Source organism: Phalangium opilio, unplaced genomic scaffold (assembly GCF_054372755.1).
Source record: "Phalangium opilio isolate 3A_F unplaced genomic scaffold, DU_Popi_V2 ptg000070l_1, whole genome shotgun sequence".
NCBI classification, from domain to species: domain Eukaryota; kingdom Metazoa; phylum Arthropoda; class Arachnida; order Opiliones; family Phalangiidae; genus Phalangium; species Phalangium opilio.
In genome coordinates this window covers 12,262,315-12,270,950 of record NW_028324182.1, presented here as the reverse complement: position 1 = coordinate 12,270,950, position 8,636 = coordinate 12,262,315, and the positions used below count along the sequence as shown (strand labels likewise).

Sequence of the window (8,636 nt, the reverse complement as noted above, 5' to 3'; positions counted from 1 at the left end):
TTACGTACTTCGACCCGCCAAATTTAAAGAGACAAAGGGCCACGTGTTTGCACGGTTAAAAAGAAATGGCCGCTGGCTTTCTGCCACCATGGAGTAATATTTAATAAAATCAAGCTTTATTTTAATGGTCCTCTAAGAGATCTTTAATTATTACTTCAGGAAAGTTACTCCATGCAAAAAGCCAATGAAAACCTTGTATACCACCCTAAGCCTTTGCCTATTTTAACATACAGACATTATTAGGTCAAAGCGGAGTTAGAACTTACCGTTTCCAGTTGTTTTTTTAACGAAGCACAGTTTTGAACGCACTTTTTAAAGAATCTGAAATATTTCTGTGGTATATCATAAGATATCTTTATTAAATGATATGAGATTGAACAGGAATTATATTTTACATTATTTCGCCATTAGTTTATTGTTTGTCATGGAATAATTATATTACTCTTAGCGGGTAACAAATAGGACCAAATTCACGAAATTCATATTTTTCTTTTTTTTTTTTTTGGTAAAGGGGTGGTTAAGTTACTTGAGTGGAGAGAAACGTAGTTCTCTTGTCTAAGTTTAAAAAAATGGAATGTTCGTTTTCATTTGGAATAAAAATCCAACACAGCTCTTATATATAGAAAAATACATTATTTATGGTAAAATGGACGTTTCTGTTACTTATTAAAATGGACGTATATTAAGTTCGGTTTTTTTCTCTCGAGTTAAAATTATTTAAAAATTGTTTTTCGTCGCGGTTATACGACTATAGCTTAATAAAAAGCTGCTCAAAAAAGGCTTAGATCTATTAATTAATTAATTAATTAATTAAAAAGGAAACGATTTGTTTTTTTTACAATTCCTACCTTGTTCGATAAACTAAGAAACTAAAATACTGTACAAGCTATATTTACAAAATTACTTGAGACACCAATCATACTTTGGACCCTGGTACCATAGGATCTCTTCTCCCATTTGCCTGTTGATTATAGGGATAATTTTGACCATTCACGTGATGATTCGAAATATGTTGATTATTTCCATTTAAGTGTTGAGAAGTAACAGTCCTGGGGTGATGAGCCCCATTCATAAAGTTATTAACTTCCGCCTGATGATAGGCTTGAATTTTACTTCTGGCTCCGTGCATACTTTGTTGGTTGTGTGACGGATGGGGTAGAGATCCTTGTTTATTAGCAACAGTAACTGGCACGGAGTTCACACCATTATTATGATTAGTCCTTCTGGGTAGTGAACTAGTATTTATTTCCGTCGTTTGTTGACCAGCGTGGTATAAGGCTTGAACACTCTCGTATTCAAAATAGTTCGAGATTGGTCTTTTCTCCCATTGAGCAGCGGCAGGTTGCTGTTGGGAACTAACAGTTTTGGTTTGATTCTGAGATTGAACCACGTTATTACCACCACCGTTGAAATGTTGGTGGTGATGAGGGTGAGGAGGTGGTTGAATCCCATTTGTAGTTGCGTCAGATTGATTTTGTCGTCTTTGAACTTGTTGGGGTTGTTGATTTGGAGGTGGAACTTGTTGTTCTTGAGATTTAAACTGCCTTAAATGTTGCTGTATCTCTTTGTAATTTACATAGTGACTATATTTACTAGGATCCGCAATACCTCTTCGGCTACCGGGTCTTAACAATTAATTACAAACGCAAACATTAATTACAAACCCACCTGCAAGTCTGCAATAAACGCGATAATATTTTACCTCTCCATTTCTTTATAAATATCAAAACTATTTGATCGAATATGATTTTCTTCAGTTTCATGATGTGGTCGCTAAAAGATTAATTACCATTATCATTAACCGTCTTGTAATTTACACGATATGTGAACTTAAATTTAGTAAGAACTTAAAAAAATTCAACAGAAATTTGCATTCGCATGCTTGAAATGAATGAACGAAACAAAACCATACAATGTGCATGCAAGAAATAAAAGTAATTCAAGGATTATAACATAGGACCATGCTGATTAGGGGTTTCTGTGACGTAAGATGAAAAACAACTTAAATTAGCCTTATTCCTGATCAGCGCCACCTACCCATAGCGGCGACTTTGAGAACTACTGTAAGCGGCAAGCCAATCAGATGTCGCTAAAATCTGGTGACATCATTGACTGGCACTCTCGGGTCTTACCAAAAATGACGTCACCAGATTTTAGCGACATCTGATTGGCTTGCCGCTTACAGTAGTTCTCAAAGTCGCCGCTATGGGTAGATGGCGCTGATCAGGAATAAGGCTAATTAAACACGAGGGTTTTGTGCCTAGAATGACAGGGTACAAACCTGCCGAGTGTATAAACTGTAAGTTCTCCGCAAAACAGCGTGAGCAGTGAACATCTGGAAATGACAGCGAAGAATAAAGAAATCTACATGTACCTCTAAAAACCAACGAACACTACAAATTTCTTTTAAACTAACAAAGAGTGCTGGAAAGTTATCATTAAGAATTTTTTTTTTTTCTTTTCCTAATCTGTGCAGTAGTTTTAGTGAATAATGTATAACACCCCAACCCCAATCACTAACGCACCTTAGGAGGCGTTGATATTCTTTCTGGTGATTGATAATGAGCGTAGATATAGTTGTTATTGATGTTCGTATTTGTTTTGGGATGATGGTAAATGTAATTACCGACACCGGAATTAGCGATAGGTCTATTGGTTTTAATGGGAGATCGGAAATGACTGGGAGATAGAGACAAGAGAGGAGGTGGTGTAGGTAATGGCCTCTGCTGCTGGAGGAAGAAAATCTCGTAAATTGACCAGAGTCACAATCACCCCAAGACTTAAGGAATAACTAAAACCACAATGATATCCCACAAAAGCCTACCTTAAACCGTCCGCGACATTGACTTTATTAAAATACCAAGCTCCCAAAAAGCTTAAAACTAAGAGAAAACCAAAGTGGACAATACCTGTTGCTTGTCGATACGAGTCTTCAGGTCCTTTTCGTACCATTCTTCTTGTTCATCTTTAGGATAGTGTCCGTGTCTTTCTTGATGTTTCTTTTGGTGTTGAGCTCTTAGTTGTTGCATTCTTTCTTGCCTGCTGGGAGACATGCCGGCGTAATTCGGAATTTGATGATTGGGGTTGTTATTATTGCCAATTGCGGTGGCGGCGGCAGCTTGAGCGTGATGATGATGATGTTGATGTTGCCCCATAGGAGGACCGTGTCCGTGATGCGGCAGAGGGGGAGGAGGAATAGTTTGAGATAGCGAAGTCGGGACGTGAATTTTGCCACCTTCCTTGATAGGTTGTTGCGAAGTTTGTTGGGATTGTTGTTGCTGGCGTTGTTGTTGCTCTACGAGTTTCCTATACTGCTCTTGTATCCTGAAACGACAAGAACAAAGAACTCGACGCGATTAAATTTTTGCTTCACAAGGAGTTGCACAGGTATTCTTCGATTCCGAAAGTGTTCAAGATAAGGATACGAATCTTACCTTTCCTGTTCTTCTTGCGCAGCTTTCCTGGCTTTCAACCTTTCGGCTTCCTGTTCCATTTGTTCCCTCGTCAACTTTTGAATTGTTTCTTGAGTAATTTTTCTATGTTTGCCAAACTTAAACACGGCACCGAGTCCCTTCAACAATCCACTCTTTTTCTTTCCACTACTACCAGCGCTAACACTTTTCAACATGGGATCTTTCCGATTGTAGGCGTGAATCATGTCATCGCTAGAGTTCCTTTGCAACGCGTGAAGAGGATGTTCGTGGGTAATGGAAGGTTGCCGCGAACTAAGTTCGAGTGGTCCACCGCGTTGGAATTGATGAGTTCCTTGACTGGAGCTACCACTTTCACTCTCTTCTTCGACTAAAGTTAAGGTAATAAGAAATCCAACCCAAAATTAGCTAAATAGACATCGTAAGAAATAAGCCAATAACCACCGGAAGAAATGAATGACGGATCCGGAAATAATAAACAGTAATCCCGAAAACCCCCCAAAAAAATTATAATAAAACCAAATCGACCACTGCACAAAAATAATGGATAAGCCAAGAAAAAAAGGGTTGCATTAAAAATGATGATAATAGACCATCACCTTATTTAAATAAAACCACGATGAGAAGAAGAAGCTAAGCTCTTGACTCTATTCTTACCAGTTTCCATACAAGCATCGGGTACAACACCAGGTGGTCCGTCGTAAGAACGATCGACAGCGGCTCTAAAACTCTCATTGCATCCTCGACCTCTGTTTGGTACACCTCCGTTACTACCAGATTTACAACCTTTGGTTCCAAAGTGCCCCGTCGCTTCTTTAGCCAACTCTTGAACCATGGTTTGAAGACTTTCTAGACTGCTACTCTTACGCATTCCCAGAGAAGGACCGAGTTGCGAGGAACTGGTCGTGACGCAGTTGGAGAAGGTTTGGGTGGCTTCGTCAGTCCCTCGACTACTGTTAGTACTGTCGCCGGTCGAAACTGAGTGATAGGGGCAACCGGGTGATTGACATTGACAGCTCCCTGATTTTAGTTTTGCGTTGTTTTATTTGTTAAAATTGTAAGAAGGTGGTAGTAGTAGTAGTAGATAGTTCGCAGACAAACACCCCAATGATCAGTTGAAAGGAATCAACGTAGATTTGGATATTAAGTTAAATTAAAGGAAGGGAAAAGTAGAAAGATAAAAATTATCTATTAGAACGTTAAAAGAATGCTGGGATGATAGTGCAGTGCAAACTTAGTGATGGGTTTAAATGGATAACTAAAATTAAATAATAATTAAACTAACCATGCATTTTAAAGGAATTATCTGTCCCATTTACTACCGAATGCTTTATTTTAAAATATGATATAACCCATATTGTGCAGTGTGCGAGTGGTTTTATTATTCCCTGACCCTAAGTCCTTACGCTTATTCTTATCTCGGGAATTAAGGGGGTAGTGCGGTCACACGAGTGCGAACAACCTCTAAATTTAAAGCGGTCAAAACCTACAGCAACATTTTGGATAGAAAAACAGCGTACTCTTCTGTATTCGGCCGATAGGTTTGCTCTGACACTTTTTGGCTAAAACAATATGATGGGAGATTTTTTTTTTCCGTATAAAATAAGCACAAAAAAACTAAACGGAAAACAAAGCTTATTTCTTTAAGAAAGAAATATACACCAGCGATAGGCCGATAGTGCTTTTGGTATTTTTATACAAAAATAAATAAAAAATTATAAAAGGAGCCAAATAAAAGTAAGGATACCCTCGGAAGTACAGTTGGGTAAGACTTTAACCATATACTGTAGAGTGTAGCTATTTTTAAAGATAACAACAGAAATATTTGCTTACCAGCTTTATGAAAGGCGTGAGGTCTAAGTAGAGATTCGGCAGAATTGGATCTAATTAGCGAAACAGTTCCATTTCCAACTGAAATTAGAACAAACCCAAACTTGTTCAATTTTATTACTTTTTTAATTAAAATTTATGGCACACATCTAAGTATCTATAAAATATTTTGATTGCTGGTAAATGGTAATCAATTAATCATCTAACCTGTCTGAGAATATTTCCTTTTGGACGGAGATTTGCATGTAACTAATGCATAATTATCGTTAATTGTTAGTCAATTAGTTGGGTTAGTTAAGACGTAGTTGGGATTTAAAGTTGGTTAAAACTACGTAATAAGAATCGAGGTACTAACCGTGTGAACTGCTTCGCGATTTCGGTTCAGTCTTTTCAATTTGTTTTGTTGGCGATAAGTGAACGCGTTGTTCTTCAACTTCAGTTTTCTTTGGCAATGTTGTTGTTGTTGTAATTGGTTCTTGGTGGTTCATACCAGTAGTATCTTCAGTACCACAAATATCTAAAGCTTCGCAAGAACCTTTCTTTTCCTTATCCCTCAATTTCTTATTCCTCTGATAAGTATCCGTGTTTCTAGCATCTAACTGAGCGTGTCTCTTTTCAGAGATACTTTGCCTTCCAAAACCATCTCGATAAAAATTAGCGTCTTTTTCTTCATCATTAAGTGATAATCTTCATAAAAAAAGGTCGGCAAGATTGCAATTATACCCTAGAATTTTAATTAAATTAAAAAATCGTAACTTACTGGCTAGCATCTATTTTCTCTGGTTCATCAACTTTCTTTTCATTTGGATGGTGTGGATGGTGATGAGGCGATTCTAGAACTCTTTCAACACTTCGACTTCGTTGCTTTGGTCTGACAGAATTGCTGTATTCATCCTCAATCACTACTTTATCATTAGGGAACTGAGCATTTTGCATTCTTAACCTTTAACGATTTGAAATAACAATTGCGGTGTAATGCTGGAATAACTAATATAGAAAAAAAAAAGAAGAAGAAAGTACCTTGGATCATTATTTCCATAAATGGCTTGTTGCAATTGGGCTCCGCTCCAACTCTCATGACTCGCTTTTAAGTAAGATTCGTTTCTAAGTCCGTTATTGTTATTGTTCATGCCACCACCACCGCCGCCATTTTGGCTCATGAGTCTATCAACAACCGGATTTCTGTTGGACATTTGTTTGTTTAAACCTTCCTCCGCGTTTGTACCGTTTGTTTGTATTCTATCATTATTGATAGATTTGTTATTGTTCAAACTATCGTTGGAGCCATTGGTTTGATTAGGTTTAAAAATAACAGTCGTTTCTGACGTTTCGCTAGCCGAATTGTCAGGAGTCGCAACAACACCATTTTGTTTAATGGAAGAGTTTAAACACAGAAGATTGTCTACACGTGAAAAATCTCGTTTAAAACTAATTAAGGGATAGATTAACTTTAGACTTACCCAAAGAAGACCCACTGCTTAATACAGAATCACTCCTGTCGTGACTACCATAAGATACACTACTATCGTCACCAGACCCATTCATTGTACCATTAACTTGAGAGGAAGGTATTCTTCGAGCAACAGTTAGAGTTATGGCATTGGGTAGAGCGTTAGGACCTTCGCCCTGCGTCATAGCCCTCCTCAATGTCTCCATGGCTTGAGTGTTTGTCATTGAAAGGAGGGATATACCGTTTATGTTGACCAATTGATCGTTAGTACATAATCTACCGTCCTTTACGAAAGAAGTCAAAGTTAGTACTGCTAAGAATATGTTTGGTTTATAATTTATTACTTTTGACGCGGCACCACCGTGAATAACTGATTTTACAAAAATCCCCAAATCAACCGGACCATTTGGTCCAGTTGTTGACTTTCCTTTTACACTAACGCCGAGTCCGGCCGAACCAGTATCATTTAGTGGTATGTCAAATGTCAAAACTTCTCTATGTTTCCATGGAAATATACCATCTCCATCGGACTGATCAGGTGGCTGAAGGGTAGAAATGTTTCAACTTCACTCATTGCCACTTTAACTCGGAACTTACCAATTTCCTTGGTAAGGGCGCTGCTGGTATAATTTCTACTTCTTGTCTAGAAACGACAAGATCCACGAGACCTCCTGGAGGTGTATTTCTTAGTAATTGAACTGCTTCTGTTTGCGATTTCCCGGTCATTTCGAAGCCATTTACTTCCAGGAGTCTATCGCCAGGTTTAAGTCTACCATCTTGAATGGCTGCTCCTTTGGGTAGGATGTTTTTAATATAAATAGGACAGTTCCCGCCAGCGGGATTGTCCCTAGTAGTAACGCTGAAACCCAGTCCTTCTGGACCTTTCGTTAATTGTATGGCTATCTTTCTCCCGATTTTCCTAGTATTTGAGGCAAGTGGTGCCGAGGAAACTGGTCTTGATGTCGCGGGCACTTTTTTAGTGGGTGTTACGGTCGCGACTTTAGTTATTAAACCTCCTAGTTAAAGTGGTACATTAAAAAACCATTCCTTGTTGAATTTGTAAAGGCGAGAATATTTAAAATACCTCTTTCTTCACCTTCAACTAAAGCGGCACCATCCTGTTCTCTTTCTTTTCTCATACTACTCTGTAGACCATTTGGTTTTGGATAAACGGGAGGTGGTGGTTTTTTAGGAGGCGGTGGATTGCCGCCTCTGGAAGAAGACGCGCCACTGCTACTAACAGAGTCCAGTGTTCCTTGACTATTTTGGTCCGTATTATGTCCATGACATTTCACTAGTTTGAGCTTAATTTCCTGATTCTTCAACGCGTCCTTAAAGATTTCTTGAGCTTTTTGAAAACTAACGTGGACTAAACTTCGTCCGCTAATTTCGACTATACGGTCGCCGACTTGCAGGCGACCATCACGGTCAATTCGACCACCGGATTCTATTCCTTGAATGACCAAACCGGTATCCCGGCCACTCGAATCGTAATCAGGCACGACGTGAATTCCTAAAGGCCCCGTTTCGTTTTTAAGTATGATCACCACTTCCCTATCCTCTCCTAAACTGGAAGTTTCGCTTTCGGGGTCTCTCGATTGGTCCGGAGAGGTTCCCGAACTACCTAAAGGTTCCCTTCGTCCATCGTGCATTTCGGAATAAATACTCTGCATGGCGGGTAAAGTTGGTTAAAAACTACAGCGTTACATGGAGGCGCAAAAACGTACTTTATATAGTTGCCTATCAGCGGCTTCAGCCCATCTGGCCATTTCACTACCGCTACCCAAAATGGACAATCTACCAGAACCTCTTGACAACCGAGAGGAAACAGATTTTTCTTCCCCACTACCTTCTCCCCTCGAATCATCGTCGTATTCCTCATCATCTTCAGACTGACCTGTACTGTTAGTCTGAAGAGATAACAA

General features: G+C 38.9%; 1 protein-coding gene across 11 annotated transcripts in view; it reads right to left on the bottom strand.

Annotated features, from left to right (window-relative positions):
• Nucleotides 1-329: 329 nt before the first annotated feature.
• Nucleotides 330-8,636, bottom strand: part of LOC149661692 (partitioning defective 3 homolog) — a 41,847-nt gene continuing 33,540 nt past the window's right edge. For 2 of the 11 annotated variants that reach the window (XM_089843246.1, XM_089843250.1), the window contains exons 5-21: nt 8,439-8,621; nt 7,796-8,378; nt 7,309-7,727; nt 7,056-7,253; nt 6,722-6,995; nt 6,282-6,663; nt 6,022-6,204; nt 5,617-5,948; nt 5,265-5,342; nt 4,922-4,993; nt 4,089-4,451; nt 3,435-3,801; nt 2,910-3,324; nt 2,526-2,729; nt 2,282-2,335; nt 1,703-1,773; nt 330-1,625 (exon numbers count right to left, since the gene is read on the bottom strand). In XM_089843246.1, the coding sequence (XP_089699372.1) occupies nt 917-1,625; nt 1,703-1,773; nt 2,282-2,335; nt 2,526-2,729; nt 2,910-3,324; nt 3,435-3,801; nt 4,089-4,451; nt 4,922-4,993; nt 5,265-5,342; nt 5,617-5,948; nt 6,022-6,204; nt 6,282-6,663; nt 6,722-6,995; nt 7,056-7,253; nt 7,309-7,727; nt 7,796-8,378; nt 8,439-8,621 (4,887 nt within the window). In that variant the 3' untranslated portion in view covers nt 330-916. The remainder of the gene's footprint in view (nt 1,626-1,702; nt 1,774-2,281; nt 2,336-2,525; nt 2,730-2,909; nt 3,325-3,434; nt 3,802-4,088; nt 4,452-4,921; nt 4,994-5,264; nt 5,343-5,616; nt 5,949-6,021; nt 6,205-6,281; nt 6,664-6,721; nt 6,996-7,055; nt 7,254-7,308; nt 7,728-7,795; nt 8,379-8,438; nt 8,622-8,636) is intronic. The other 9 variants (XM_089843247.1, XM_089843248.1, XM_089843249.1 and 6 more) reach the window with 9 other exon arrangements.